At 46.3% G+C, this 16,008-nt stretch overlaps 2 protein-coding genes across 2 annotated transcripts; one reads left to right on the forward strand and one right to left on the reverse strand.

Annotated features, from left to right (window-relative positions):
- Positions 1-7,889: 7,889 nt before the first annotated feature.
- LOC125556312 (uncharacterized) lies at positions 7,890-9,803 on the forward strand. Its single transcript, XM_048719065.2, has 3 exons — positions 7,890-8,060; positions 8,149-8,234; positions 8,326-9,803. Exon 3 carries the CDS (start codon positions 8,405-8,407, stop codon positions 9,470-9,472), a length of 1,068 nt encoding a protein of 355 aa, XP_048575022.1. The 5' UTR covers positions 7,890-8,060; positions 8,149-8,234; positions 8,326-8,404; the 3' UTR covers positions 9,473-9,803.
- A 2,212-nt stretch (positions 9,804-12,015) lies between these two features.
- On the reverse strand, positions 12,016-15,675 carry PBF1 (N-terminal nucleophile aminohydrolases (Ntn hydrolases) superfamily protein). The gene is made up of 7 exons (XM_048674914.2): positions 15,509-15,675; positions 15,303-15,410; positions 13,973-14,054; positions 12,890-13,019; positions 12,669-12,811; positions 12,392-12,478; positions 12,016-12,297 (listed from the first exon to the last, which is right to left on the reverse strand). Exons 1-7 carry the CDS (start codon positions 15,547-15,549, stop codon positions 12,223-12,225), a joined length of 666 nt encoding a protein of 221 aa, XP_048530871.1. The 5' UTR covers positions 15,550-15,675; the 3' UTR covers positions 12,016-12,222.
- Positions 15,676-16,008: the final 333 nt, after the last annotated feature.

Consider the following 16,008-nt stretch of genomic DNA (forward strand, 5'->3'; position numbering starts at 1 on the left):
ATCATGCAACTCACTGACACCGGACGAGTACCTTGTGTGTACCAAACGTCACAACATAATTGGGTGACCATAAAGGTGCTCTACAGGTATCTTCGAGGGTGTCTGTTGAGTTGGCATGGATCAAGACTGGGATTTGTCACTCCGTATGACGGGGAGGTATCTCAGGGCCCACTCGGTAATACACCATCACAAGAAGCTTGCAAGCAATGTGACTAATGAGTTAGCCACGGGACCTTGTATTACAGAATGAGTAAAGAGACTTGCCGGTAACGAGATTGAACTAGGTATGGAGATACCGACAATCGAGTCTCAGGCAAGTAACATACTGATAGACAAAGTGCACTACATACGGGATTAGCTGAATCCTTGACATTGAGGTTCGACCGATAAGATCTTTGTAGAATATGTGGGAACCAATATGGGCATCCAGGTCCCGCTATTCGTTATTGACCTAGAGGTGTCTCGGTCATGTATGCATAGTTCTCGGACCCGCAGGGTCTACACACTTAACGTTCGGTGACGATATAAGTATAGTTGAGTCATTATGGTGGTTATCGAAGGTTTTTAGGAGTCCCGGATGAGATCCCGTACGTGACGAGGAACTCCGGAATGGTCCGGAGGTGAAGATTGATATATTGGATGAAGGGTATTGGAGTCTAGAATTGTTCCGGGGGTACCGGGTGATGACCAGCGTCACCAAAAGGGGTTTCGGGGGGGAGTGTTGGGGGGCCCATGGGCCAAGGGGAGGGGGCAAACCAGCCCACTAAGGGGCTAAGCACCCCCTCACCCCATCTCACATAGCCAGGAGGGTTGGGGCGCCCCTCTTGGGTTCCCTCCACCCAGCTTGGGGGGCAAGTCACCCTAAGGGAGATCCCATCTGCCCTAGCCGCTACCCCCCTAGGGGAAACCCTAGGGGCGCCACCCCTCCTCCCTTCCCCTATATATAAAGAGGTAAGAGAGGGTATCCGCACCCTTGAGCACATCTCCACGCCACGACCTGCCTCTCCTCCCCCTCGCATCCCTCTTCCTCTCCGTAGTGCTTAGCAAAGCTCTGCTGAGATTCCGCCACCACCACCGCCACCATGCCGCTGTGCTGCTGGAGGACTCGAGCTACTACTTCACCATCGCTCGCCGATCGAGGAGGTGAAGGCGTCATCAAGCCGTACGTGTGTTGAACGCGGAGGTGCCGTCCGTTCGGCACTTGGATCGGGAGTTCGCGGGACGGATCGTGATTGGATCTCGAAGACGTTCGACTACATCAACCGCGTTTCTTAACACTTCCGCTTAGCGATATACAAGGGTATGCAGATCCAATCTCTCCTCTCGTAGATGGTCATCTCCTAGACTGGATCTTGGTGAGCGTATGAATTTTTTTGTTTCCTATGCAATGTTCCCCAACAGAGAGACCCCAAGTAGGATTCCCCCTACTTGGGCGCCCCCTTGGCTGCTCCTCCCTCCACCGTTTACACCACCGGTCATATTTTCGTAGTGCTTAGGCGAAGCCCTGTGGAGATCACTTCACCATCACCGTCACCACGCCATCGTGCTGACGGAACTCATCTACTACATCGACATCTTGCTGGATCAAGAAGGCGAGGGACGTCACCGAGCTGAACGTGTGCAGAACGCGGAGGTGTCGTGCATTCGGTACTTGATCGGTTGAAGCGTGAAGAAGTTTGACTACATCAACTGTGTTGTGAAACGCTTCCGCTTACGGTCTACGAGGGTACGTAAACACTGTCACAGCCCTAGAATATCTGAGTGTAATAGTTGCATCCGTGAGCATGCATCATGTTTAAATTAAAGAAACTTGAATTGAGGGAATTTGAAAGCCTCAAAATCTTTTAAAAGAAGGGCAAGAACCCTTTAAATTGCATTTAGTGAATCCAAAATTCCCTAAAAATAGTTTTGAGAATTTTGGCAAGGGTTATATACCAAACCAAAATTTTGGAACATTTTTAAGAAATTATTTGGTCTTTGAATTTAAAACAATATTCTATTTGAATTTGAAAATATATTCAAATATATATATGGATATGTCTTTAAATGCTCTGTGATAATTTATGTGCATTTGGAAATGTCCAATGAGCAACATAAGTTATACTTGGAGGATATTTGGCACTGTTTTGATTGTTCTAAATTTTAAACAGTGGCAAGTTTAAATAAATAAAGGAAAACAGAACAAAAATTAAAACAGAGCAGAAAAACTCACCTGGGCTTCTTACCTGTAGCAGCAGCCCACCAGAGAGGCCAGCCGACCTGTGCGGCCTGCTGTTGAAGCCGGCCCAGCCCAGCCACCCCCCTGCCAGTTGTCTTCCTCCTCTCGCCAGAAGGCATAGGAGAAGCTAGCCACGGCGCCGCGGCGTGCCACGCCGGCAGCTTCCTACCTGGCTATCCCCTCGTCGCCCTGGACGTCTTCCGCGACGCCACGCAACCCCCCGACCCCTCTCACTCTCCCTGTGCTCCTCCCCTCCTCTGTTTCTCTCTCCCGAGTACACCGAGCGCAGCCGTCACCGCTGTTCGCTGCCACCGTGTCCACCGCATCCCCCTCGCTCCCTCGACCGGCCCACGAGCTCCGCCGTCATCCGCTACGCCGTCCCCGCCGATCCACGCGACTGGAAGGCCCTCGGAGTGCCACCATCGATGTCATCTTCATCCTCGGGTCCCGACGATCGCCGCCGTGATTCCGCCGCCGTCCGGACCTCCCCGAGCTTGCTGAGCCGCCCTACCGACTCCATGTGAGCCCCTGCTTCGTTTCCCCCTAACTTCATGCCCGATTTCGAGCTCTAGCCGCCTCCTCCACCGGAGCCGAGACGCTCCGCCGCACAAGCTCGACGCCGGCGACACTCCGGTGACCATTTGGTCATGCGCCGGTGTGCAACGCGTTAGCAGCCTCACGTAGAGCAGCCCCCGAGCTTTAGTTCACGCGTTTGCGCGCCGTAGCACCTAACCCGAGCGGGCCCGAGCTCCGGCCGCCACTGCACTGCTCGCCGTCGGTGTTTCCGGCAACCCCAGGCCCGGAGCCCATCACCGTTCAATGCGCCGCTTCGCCAGCATCCCGCAGAGCCCAACCGCGTGCCGAACGGTGCACCAAAGGGGTTCTCCGAAGCCCCTCGCCGCCGCTGACCTCGCCAGCGACTCAACGCCGGTGAGTTTGACCCGTTCGACCCGGGGTTTGACCTCCCTGGGGTCAATACATGTGGGCCCTGCCCCTGACTCGTTTAGTTTAGGACTAATTACCCCACTTCTAACACTGATAGTGGGCCCAGTGCCTGTTAATTTGATTAGTTGATCCTATTTAACCCTGTTAGTTAATTGAGTCACTGACCAGTGGACCCCACTGGTCAGGTTTGACCCGGACCAGCCCCTATTGACCTGCTGACATCAGCATGACCTGATGTTGATGCAGTAATACATTTTCTAGATTTATTAATAATCAGGAAATTCCAGAAAATGTTCAAAACTTCTAAAAATCATAGAAAATAATCTATAACTCGGATTGAAAAGATTTATATATGAAAAATGATCAGAAAAATCCAATCTATCCATCTGTACTAGTTTCATGCATGTTTAAACAATTTAACTTGCTGTTTAGTGAAAAACATGATAAAGCACTATTTAAGATCACAAATGAGCTTGAACTTTGAATCTTTGATTCAAAATAGCTCAAACCCATCTGGTTGTAGTTGCATTAGCCCAACACACTCATTTTACCATGTCATGATCATGCATCATATTGTGCATTGCATTGATTGTGTTTCTTTCTCTGTTTCCGGTATTTGTCCCCTCTCGATAGACGTGGTTTCAACGATGAGATCGTTGACACCGATGAAGAACTATACTATCTTCAGAAGTGCCAGGCAAGCAAAACCCCCCTTGTTCATTCCGATACAATCCCGCTCTCTCGCTCCTGCTCTCTTTTACTGCATTAGGACAACAACGATTCAACTGTTACATGCTGCGGTAGTTGAACCCCTTTCCTCTGCATGACCTATCATTGCCACAGTAAATAGATGAAACCCACTAGCATGAGTAGGAGTTGTTTGAGCCCTGGTGTGCCTACTCATTCATACTTGTTTGTCATGCCTGCTACTGCTTAGAGTTGAGTCAGGCCTGATTCATCGGGGATGAATTGGAATGGCGATGAACATGCCCTACTGTGTGTGAGCTAAGTGTGTGAACATGATTTGGTAAAGGTAGCGGTGAGAGGCCATGTAGGAGTACATGGTGGGTTGTCTCATTGAAACCGAACTCAGAAACTGAGTTCTGTGTTGGTGATCCATGAACAGCTACTACCACTCATTGGGATCCTTAATTGACCCTCTCGACTTATTAACTGCCCTAGTCCTTTGTCCAGGAGTTGCAACTAGTTTCTAGTGTTTATATGATATGTGTTGGCGGCCGTGCGTAGCGCTGACCCTAGGGGTGGGCTATGATGCGGTAGATACACCGTGGCACGGTGTACCGGGCGCCCGTTTGGTGTCTCGGGAACCCTGCACACATCGTTTGGGGCTGTGAGCGAAACTCTGGCCGGATCTCCTCGCGGATGGAACCTGAATAGGCGATAAACCTGGACTAGAGACTTGTGTGGTTAGTCTGGTCGTGGCCGACACCCTCGCCAGGCTTCCGCTTGAAGGTTGCCGAGATACATGACGTGTATATGGTGATAAGTGGTGAGAGCGTGTGTGAAGAAGTACACCCCTGCAAGGTTATCATTATCTATTCGAATAGCCGGATTCCTCGGATATGGAAACTTGGACCCCTTGCATAGTTCATAGACAAGTGAAAGTGGATACTCTAAAATGCGCAAGATAAGCGTGAGTGCTATGGATGGCGTTCTCGTAGGGAGACGGGAGCGGATCCATAGTGGTGTATTGATATGGTGAATATGTGGACTCGTGTGCGCCACCTCAAAAGAGTTACTTGCAGTCGTAGTTTAAGATAGCCACCGAGTCGAAGCTGGCTTGCTGCAGTTAAACTCCACTACCCCTTTGTTGATACTGATGCATATGTAGTTAGTTCTGACGTAAGTCTTGCTGGGTACATTTGTACTCACGTTTGCCTATTTTATGTTTTGCAGAGAGACATCAGTCTCGCTATTAGTTCCGTGTGGACTTCGACGTTTAGCTTGATACCTCAGCTATGATCTTGTGCCCTCGGCAGTGTCTTGTAGATAGTCAGACTTCTCAGCCTTTTTCATTTGTAGATGTCTGTACCCAGACATGTTAAGCTTCCGCATGTGCTTTGATTTGTATGCTATGATTATTGGGTCATGATACCCATGTTTGTAATATCTCGCTCCTCGGAGCCTTTTGAATAAATACTTTGAGTCGTAGAGTTTTGTTGTGATGCCATGTTGTATTTACACATATCGAGCATATTGTGTGTATGACTAAAATGCTTGGTATGTGTGGGATCCGACAACCTAGTTGTTTATCCTTGGTAGCCTCTCTTATGGGGAAATGTAGTCTTGTGCTTCCATGAGCCATAGTAATTCGCTACAGCCCGGTTCACCGGAGTCCTGCTAGCCCAGCACTACTGCTCCGGAACACTTGACTGGCCGGCATGTGATTCACTTCGTTCCTGTGTCTGTCCCTTCGGGGAAATGTCACGCGGTGACATCCGGAGTCCTGCCTAGCCTGCTACAGCCCGGTTCACCGGAGTCCTGTTAGCCCAGTGCCATAGCCCGGATTCGCACGCTGCTGACCGACATGCTCGATGTTGATTCATGTATGCCTGTCCCTGTAAGTTAGTGCCACTTTGGATTCACGGCTAGTCATGTCGCCCCGGGTTCTCTGTCATATGGATGCTAGCGACACTATCATATACGTGAGCCAAAAGGCGCAAACGGTCCTGGGCCATGGTAAGGCGACACCCGTGGAAATACCGTGCGTGAGGCCGCAAAGTGATATGAGGTGTTACCGGCTAGATCGGTGTGACTTGGAATCGGGGTCCTGACAAACACACTCTCACCCTCATTGCTATGCATCTCCATGGATAGATCATTGCGTGTGCGTATAATTTTTTTTGTTTTCCATGCAACATTTCCAATAGAAACCGCCCTGCCCTGGGTTTAGCGCAGGTGGCGGCGGTGACCCCTTACGTCCGCGGCGGCAGTGAGACACGCCGATCTCGGAGATCGGTGGCGGTGATCCCGTACGTCGGCGGCAGCGAGAGACGTCGATCCCGGACGTCGCCGGCGGAGTCTTCTCTGTGAGGTCGGCGGCGTCTACTCTATGAGGTTGGCGGCGGCGATCTCGTGCAGTTGCGTCAGGAAGATCGTACATTGGCGGCGGCGGCTATTCTGGGAGTTCTTCGAGAGGATCGAGAGTAGCGGAGTTGTATAGGTTTTTCTTCGTTTTGTGCGGGGTGGTTTTTTTTTTTGAGTGCGTGCGTAGGGAGAGGGAAGACGAAAAAATATGTGGATGCTAGCCTACCAAGTGAGACATTAGGAGTAGAGATTCAGGTATATGGATAATATCTCAGAGTGTAAATAATTTGTTCACAAAATGTTAAAATTTGTTTGCACAATGTTTGAGAATTTGACAAAAAGTTCATTGATTCCACAATATATTCCAAATTTGAAAAATGTTCGTGGATTTTAAAATTTCATGAATTAGAATACATTTTTACAAATTTGAGAATTTTTTCATGAATTTAACAAGATCAAGAATTTGAAAATGGTTCCCGAAATTTAAGAAGTGTTCCTGAACTTTCTGCCAAACGTTTGCAACTTTCAAAATTATTTGTGAATTTAAAAATGTCCATCAATTTTAAAATTTAACAAATCACAATTTGTTTTTGAATTTGTAAATGTTTTTAGTTCACAAACATTTTGTGAACCATTAACAAATTTACAAACTTTTTTTTGCTTACAATCATTTCTTAAATGATGACAATTTTTCAAGTTCGTGAAGAATATTTGAATTCATGAGCATTTTTTAAAATTTATGATTGTTTTGAAAATCATGACTTTTTATTTTTTGAAAAATTGTGATTTTTTATGTTTCGATTTTTTTACTTCACTATATCTTTAGGATCCTTTATTTTTAATTCCATGAACTTTTGAAAAACTAGCAAAAACCCAGTAGGCTGCGGTGTTTAGGAAGTTGAGCCATCACAGGAAAATGGTTAGCGAGAAGCTTCAGATCGAATGGGTGGTGAGCGGCGGCATCGTAAGGCCTTGTACAATGCAAGGTGTTTAGAAGAGGTGCTTAGAAAAAAAAATCAGGTTTTTCATAAGCACCGGTGCTTATTTGTATAAGACAGACGCTTAATTAGACGTCTCTTTTATAAAAATAGGCACCGGTGTTTCAGGAAAACCTGATTTATTGTACAAGGCCTAACGCGCACGCACATCATACAATCAACACAACCTAAGCGTATCCCCCCACCACCCCCCAAAAAAAAGAAAAAAAAAACACAACCTAAGCGTAGCATGGTTCACGGGTGTACAGCTGAGGCGAGGTCCAGGTGAGATGCTGCTACAACCTGCACGATCGGAGGGCCGGCCCATGAGTGCCGAAAACAATAGACGGCTCGAATGTCCGGCCCATGTTTGGAGATATTAATAGAGAACCCTAGTTCGCGGCTGCATCTTTTCTTTTTTACTACTAATGCGCACGTGCAACGCACATTTAGGTAATATACTAATTGCATGCGAATATTAGGTATGCTATTTTTAGGAGAGGTATGCTATTATTTGTATGTTAATTCTGTGATTAGTGTAATATTTGATATGATATTAATTGCATGTTGAACATATTTAATGCTCGCCATTGAAATAGTCTAGGTCTTTGGATTGACTTAGTTCGATGGCCGAGATCAGTTGAATCTGTCTTTTTAGGTCTTTTTATATTGGTATAAATATAGATATAGATATAGATATAAAACAGAGGAATCTAGGTTACTGCGCCGCTGCCGCAACTCTCGCCCTTACTCCAGACCGGTCTAGATCGATCCATCCTGTTACCCGAGGCAAACCTCTTCTCCAACTCGCCTTGTGGCTGCCCTGTCGTTGTTCGATAATACAGTATCTCCGCCGCCCGGTTCGTGGAATGGTAATACACTGATTTGTTTCTTCTTTGAGCAAAATCTTTCTGTGTAGGCGATCTCGCTTTAGAACTGTATTAATCTGGACAAGTGTAGGTAATTTGGAGCCCGATGGTTGTTACTTTCCCTTATATTTTACATCCTGCTGCAGGGGTACTTAGATCTGGAGTTGCACAGTTCTGGTACTCTTTTCTACACATCTAATCCACTCCTAACTCTTAATAATAGGAGACGTGGGGAGGATAAATAATTATTATGTCCTTTGCTTTTCAGAATCAGGGCGCCAGCCAAATCTTACTGGTCCATACGACAATAGTAGGAAGTCCCGAGTGAGACGCAGTCGAGGTTGACGATGAAGCGCCAGTTTGTTAATCTGGTTCTGGAAACCTGCAAGAGTCGCTCCTACACGGTGCGCTGCATCAAATCTTCAAGTCTCTTCCAACCAAAGAAGCAGAACGGATGCCCGCTGTCGCTTCTAAAGCTGGAAGAAGCCGAGCTGCCCAAATCTGCATTTTCGCTTGGTGTTTCCACTCCCATGCAAGTTAATTGGGACATGCAGTTCATGCCCTTTGGTTACAACAGGGACAAGATACTCAGCACAGACCAGCAAGGAAACGTCCTGGTTTACGACACCTGCCAGAACCAGATCTGCAGCATGCCTAAGCTCAGGGGATTGATGGAGAACTCTTTTCCGATTAACCTAGGTGATGCCCTATACCTCATCGAGAGGCGACCTGACAAGCCTCATAAGATTCTTCCCTATCAACCCTGCTTCCAAGCTCTTATCAACGGCAAATCTCCTGCTGGTCCTGTTGTTGATTATCCCGGATGGCACTGGCACACTCTTCCACCGCCACCATATGTGGAGGCTCCTGGGTACAAGCCTAGCTGCACCTACAAAATTCGCTCCTGCACGGTGGTCCGCAACAAAATCTGGATATCTGCCAGTGGCATTGGCACCTACTCCTTCAACACGGACAGCCACGAGTGGAGCTATGTTGGCAGCTGGGAGCTCCCATTCCGTGGCCCTGCTGAGTTTGTGCCTGAGCTGGGCCGCTGGCTTGGATTCTCCACCGTGCGAGAGAACCAGTACGTGTGTGCTTCAGACCTCTCGACTGCTGAGGATGGTGCAGTACCCGCCCTGTGTTGCGAATGGAAACAAGAGCTTGATGCTAACCCTGACAAGTGGCAGGTGGTGACCTCCTACCTTGTGCGCGTGGACTATGGCAGGTTCTGCGTTGCCAGGCTATACGACGTCTATGATGACGACGAGCCTGCTTTGGTAAGGGAGAATTTTGCTGTGTTGACGGGGTTGGAGGCGGGGCTTAGCGACATTGCTGATGGTGGGATCCAGATGGTCAAGCACAAATCCATACGCCTCAACTTTGATTGCCATCAGCGGCTCCACTTGGTATCTTAGGCCTGCTGGTTGATTTGGTTCGAGGGATGGCTACCATGCTCTGCTAGGATATGCATGGAGGTATCAATCTTATGACATTGGAGGTCGATCGTTTAATGAATGTTAGCTTTGGAATCTGGACGTATGAGTCAACTGATCGATCCCTCTGAACCGGAAACTTAACAAGTGAGCGCAGCTATCCAGAACTATATATCTCAATCAAATAAGTTGATTAGTACTTCCGATATTTGTGTTTTGAGTTTTGTGTCTTCTAAGCTGTTTGAATTCTGCGTGGCATGTAACGCTATTTCGCATATCCTCACCACACAAATTTCCGCTGTCAGTGCATGCAGTTACGCTTTATGACAAATTTCTTTATTTATACTCTCCTCCGTCTGAAACTACTTGTCAGAGAAATGGATAAAAATTGATGTATCTCGAACTGAAATTCATCTAGATACATACTCCCTCTGTTCCGAATTACTTGTCTTAGATTTGTCTAGATACCGAGGTATCTAGCACTAAAATGAGTCTAGATACATCCGTATCTAGACAAATTCAAGACAAGTAATTCGAAACGGAGGAAGTACATACATACATCCATTTTTCCGACAAATATTAATTTTGTGTTTTGAGTTTTGTGCCTTCTATATAAGCTGTTTGAATTTCGTGTGGCATGTAAATTCTCGCTGTCAGTGCTTGCAGTTAGGCTTCATGGCAAATTTCTTTATTTATACTCCATATTTTCTAATTAAATCATTACACTCGTTGTTGTGGCTGTCATTTGGCAAGATCATATCAATCTCATGCCCGTGAACATATTCCAGAACGGCAGTTGCGTAATTTGCTTTTTGTATTCATGGCGTGCTCTATTGATTGATTTCATGCCCGAGTTGGAGGCAGGGGCGAGGGCTTGGGCTCTCGGGGGGGGGGGGGGGGGGGGGGGTCACGGGATCACCACCACGAGTACGATGGTGGGAGCAGGCACCATTTTCGATGGGATGGCGGGCGTTGTATGCGGAATGAGATCCAGTGCCTTGCTGTGAGCAAGGCACCGATGAACAGTACGGTGACTGGCCCCCCTTTCTGCATCGTCCAAACCAGAATCAACGGTCAGATTTGCGTGAACAGTGGCAATTCTACAGTGTTCGGTCTATAGTACCCCATCTACAGTGTTCGGTCTATAGTCCCTGTACAGTGTTCTGCGTTACAGTATTCGATCTGAACCGCTCCCCTTGATCCAATGGCTGACTGGCCGCCAATTACGCCGTGCCTTGCTGTGGGCAAGGCACTGGATCTCTGTCCGTTGTATGCAGCCTTTTGCAGGCCAACATGGCCCGCTGTGGTAGGAAATGCCGCGCCATGTCCAACTTCAGTTCTAGCCTTGCAGCACGATAGATGCTAGTCGGTCTCATTGGTGTTTCTCTACATTTCAGACATGTTCAGTTAACTCCAATATGTACGGGAAGTGGATAGATGAACACGGGTACATATGAACTCGCTTTAAAAAACACATTTCTAAATGTCAAAAAAATCTGAAAAAGTTTGCATGGATACATCTTCATGTTCTATGTGCGTGTATAAAGTTTTATTTTTTTAAGCCCTGTGCAAAAAAGACAAAAAATTATGTCGTGAAACGCTATTTAAAAGCACTGAAATTTGTCTTTTTTACGGAGGCAAACCAGAAAGACATTTTTTCACAAAACTTTATGCCGTGTGCACACATATTTGCGAACATGTATGCATACAATTTTCTGTTCTATTTTTTAACATTTCGAAACATGCTTAAAATGCAGTTTTTTAAAAGTGGGTGCAGATACCCATGCGTTCAGATAGTGCCCACTTCAATATGTACCTCTTATTAACTAAGAGCATCCTATATTCTGTGACACCCCAAAGCCTAAAAATAAAAATGCATTCGCGGGAAAGCAACCATTGCCAAGCTCACAACGGCGCAGCCCTGATTATGTCGATTCTGGCTGTCCCCGCCGCGCCACCACCCAAGATGAGCCCCAACGCCCGCTGAGCTTGCCTCGGATGTCCTGTCGTTATGCCATCGTGTAAGCGTTAGCCCGATTCCTTGTATGTCTAACGCGAAATCCTGACCTGACAGCCGAATCTTGTATGTCTAACGCAAAATCCTGACCCGACAGCCGAACCTGGCTCGGGAAACATAAAAGAACCCTGTTTCGCACAGACCGACGGTAAACAGTTGCAACGGTGTGATTAGGACTAGGCAGAACCGCCCATTCCTCCCCTCCATAACCTGCCCTACCACCACAGCTTTTCTTCAGCTTCCAGTGAGCTCAGCCCCGACGACCTCCACCGGTGAGGTCAAAATCAAACTTACGCCTCAGCACCCATCAGATTGGCTTTCCAGCCTCCACACCGTCGGATCTTCATGTTTCATTTGCTTCTAAAAATTTAAGGTATCCAGTTTTAGGCTTTGGCTACCTAAAACCTACTCTCCACACAACTAAAAACTGTTTTTAGGTATCCAAAAAATTTTAGTCTGGCAGTTGAAGATGCCCCGATGAGAGTATTCATTCTGGGTTATAATAGAATGGCTATGAACGTACTTTTAGCATTTCCAACAAATAGCTCAGCATCTCATATGCATGAAACAACAAAGAAGTTTAACAAGGCAAGCTGGGTCGATCCTGGTACATCATCACGGAAGCAAAGCAAGCACGGGTGTTTCTATCAAGTAGCAGCTCTGGGCATAATAATTCCCTATATCTAGGGAAGCAAATGGCAACCGCGGCGCAAACTTAGTCCTTCCTCAACTCGATGTACTCGCGCCTTGTACCAGCTTTGTTGATGACTACAATCTCCACCTTGTCCCCCTGCATTATTTGCAAGTTCAGCAGATTAGTACAGTGGCAAATGTATAGACAGCAACAAACGATGATCTCTGGGAACCGAGAGAGGGAAACATACGGTGTAGATGTCCCTCTCAGTTGCAGATGCAAAGACATCCTTAACTAGGTCGACCGCCTCTGACTCGGACAAAGGGGTGACGGCATCCTGCACACATTATAAGGAAGAAGATTGTTAGTGACCTCTGAGGCACTATTCCAATCGTCATTTATCAATATGACCTACATAAACATGCTTGTTTTAGTCAGCAAGAATATGTCAGACATGATCAACCAATCTGCAACTTCATAGCTGACAACAAATACTCCTGAGCACTGTAAAAAATGTGAGGGCTTACTCTTGCAGGGACTAATAGTGGACTAGGTGATTTCAGCTGGTTGTCCAACACTGGCATGATCAAAGTAGATCCTGATCCCTGAGCACTGTAACCAGTCCTCTCATAGGACCCAACAGCATCATACGAGTACACGCATCCTTTCCCTGCACAAGTATGATACATGCTTCAGACACGCTAAACAGGACAATCGAACTGGGGAAACCAAATACGGAAGTTGGTACCTTCACTGTCAAGCCCACCAAGCACGTTGAAAGCATAATATGGGAAGAATCGCTTGTAGTACAGAGTATTGGAGAGCAATTGTGCCATTGCTGGGCAGCTCATCCTTTTATTGTGCTGGTGCTGGTATAGCTACATATACAAATAAAACAGAAGGACATTAATCATTTAGCTACCAATATTTCTGTACATCATGAACAGATTAAAGGTACGCTGCACAAATGCAGCTTAATACTGGTACTGCAGTGCATTCCAGGTGTACAAAGTAGCAATGAACTATCATCACTTTTGTACATAAAAAAAGCACTTGTTGCATTGCCAGGCAAAGTTAGTACTCCCTACCCGTCCCAAGTGACGTGGTTTTAGTTATTACCAAGGAGAAGAGAAGAGAACAGAGAGCATGTTTGAGGAGGCAATGGATAGAAACACAAGGAAATATGATGAAGTAGCGCATATGCCATATGGTTAGATTAAGCCTCAAATGGAAGCACAGAGTTGCTAAAATCTTCGCTAAACATTATGGTGAGCTTAAGCCCCAAAATAAGGCGAAGAAAAGGAGTTGTTAAAATCTTCCCTAAACATTACTAATCAAAAAAAAGAGGCTGATGGTACTAGCACCACGATGCTAATGCAGTTTTCTTTGTACCACAAGCACGTATCCTACAAATATATGATAAGCAGTGTACTGATTTTCAGCAGTTTCAGAATGCTACAGTTTATACTTTGGACCTAACATCAAATTTCCAGGCATTGCAATAAACAAAAATTGCCATGTATCCATGCCCAGGGAACCAGTAATGGTGGAGCAGTTCTTCTGATATTTGGTCTGGAACTGTGATGAAGATGGTCCAAAAAACAAACAACTTCAATCAGAGTAACTGCTAACTGACAATATTTTTGGAAGTTCAAATAACTTAAGACCACCGCCAGATCAAATACTCCCCAAGGAAATCCCAAAACACATAGCTATAGAGAATTCGATTGGGATGAAATGAAACCATGCAAGAATCATTTGGTATCAACACTGAAGGTGTGAATGTATGTATATAGGCAACACGTGGATAAATGAGGTTTTGCAACTTTACCAGTTCTCTGGCAGCTAAGTTCTTCTGTAGAGCTTTGATGTCACCTTGGAAGCCAGAAGATGCTATTACACATTTATCGGCCCTAGACAAATAAAGAAATGATGTTTTATGCAAGCAATGAGCCACATATTGAAATTCTTAACAGCATATAAATTGTCAGCTTAGGAAATATCCAGCTTCATCACAAAGCGGGATAAAGAGACATTGTTAACAAGAACGAAATCCAATTGCATAATAATAACTTATACCTGCTAATGTGTGCTTACAACACCACAACGTTTGCTTACACTAATACAACAAGATATTACTGCATTGTACTTATATCATCAACTAGACTTCATTAAGAATTAAATATAAATGATTACCGTGTAATAACATTAAGCAGGAAAATAGCTTTGCTGAACATGCTCTACTAAAGCAAATTTGAAATTGGGGGACTTGTGGGCATAACCAAATGCAAGTAGCATCACAACAGCAAGGGTGTATTGGAACATAATTACAGCACAACCAATGAAGATATCAATTGTATCGTCATCTCTTGCATCATATTATGTTATGTGTCCTACTCAAGACGGTGTAAACCCAAAAGCTTGTCATCAATTTTCACATCAACAACAGTATGGAGCAAACCTATAGGCAAGAGGTATTATCAATTACCCGCTATCCATAACAAACAGTTTTAACACCTACAGAACCAAAATAGAACCAATTACTTTTGTCATGTTACGACAGACCAATCCCAGAAGACACACATCATGGATCTATAGAAGAATTTCAAGATGAAGGTCATTGTACACTTTCTGAATGCCGCCAGTATAGAAGCAAACCTGATGGCATCTTACAAATTTTATCTGTTTGAACTTAAAAAGATAAGCATAAAAATGAAACAATAAGAACATCTTTCCGTCTCCCAAACCAATCCTCTACTTAATTACAGGGACGAAGATGGCTGTCCAGGCTAAGACAAAAGTATCCTATGACCTGGAGTGAGGGTACACAAACTAAAGACAAGGCATGTTTCATGTCTATGTCGTCTCTCCATAGATATCGGCAAATCGCATCAAACTATAACGCTATAGGAAGCACGCTGGGACAGCCAGTATTTACAGCAGAAAAAACTCATGAACGTTTAGGTGTTTCCCCAAATTCAACCCGAGACCTCCAAGCACCAAACCCTAGCCAAATCAACGAAGTGAGGCTCTAAAATCCGACCCCTCCACCAAGGTATCCAAATCCCTATCACACCACAGAGCCACACGGCCTCCCGGCCGACGAACCCTAGTCCCCAGGCGGGCAGATCGAGGCGCGAGATTTCGGCGGGGGGACTTACAGCTCGCAGATCTTGGAGTGCTCGCGCGTGAGGATGTTGTATCCGACGGAGAGGCGGGTGTCGGCGGCGACCACGCAGTAGTCCGCGCCGGCGATGGCCACGCAGGTCCTGCACATCCACCAACCAAAAAAGCGGCCCTCGTTATGAGATGCGCGGAGACGGGGGCGAAGGCGGGGCCGACGAAGGTCGAGAGGGAGGGCGCTTACCCGCCGTTGTTCTCGTAGACCCAGTCGCCGCGCCTCGACATGGCGGTGGTCGGAGAGGGCGGGCTGCTTGGGGGGTGGTGGTGGAGTCGCCGGAGTTCGTGGCTTGGAGAAGGAGGCGAAGTGGAGCGGTGCGGTGCCCTGTGTCTCGCTTCCTTCCCCCTTTGATCAGATTTCTTCGTGGCCTTCTCGATCCCGGCGGCCTGAGGCTTCGTGGGCCGTTCTGGGCCGAGATGGACTGGACTTTCTTTATGCGCGACAAGCACGAGGCTTTCTATCGGGTCTGTATTGGGGCCCAGTCCCCGACAGAAAATATTTCGCTTTTTCTCGAATACGTTTCGTTTTGTGTTATAATATAATCCGATAGTTTCTCCTTCCTTACAAAAAAGTAGTCCACGGCACATCTTAATGAATTAATTAGCATAAAAAAATACCCACACGAATCTTCACGTAAGATCAATGGCGCACGACTTAGATGTACAATACTAATGGTACATCTAGAT

This window comes from Triticum urartu, chromosome 5A (assembly GCF_056163025.1).
Source record: "Triticum urartu cultivar PI428250 chromosome 5A, HENAU_Tu73, whole genome shotgun sequence".
Classification (NCBI taxonomy): Eukaryota; Viridiplantae; Streptophyta; class Magnoliopsida; order Poales; family Poaceae; genus Triticum; species Triticum urartu.

Bases quoted from the DNA above. Each gene is read 5' to 3' on its own strand.
- LOC125556312 (XM_048719065.2), top strand. From the start codon at position 8,405: ATGAAGCGCCAGTTTGTTAATCTGGTTCTGGAAACCTGCAAGAGTCGC.
- PBF1 (XM_048674914.2), bottom strand. From the start codon at position 15,549: ATGTCGAGGCGCGGCGACTGGGTCTACGAGAACAACGGCGG. The intron at 13,020-13,972 runs GTAAAGTTGCAA...TTGTATATGTAG, and splicing joins ACTTAGCTGCCAGAGAACTG to CTATACCAGCACCAGCACAA. The intron at 12,479-12,668 runs GTAAGCCCTCAC...TAATGTGTGCAG, and splicing joins CACTATTAGTCCCTGCAAGA to GATGCCGTCACCCCTTTGTC.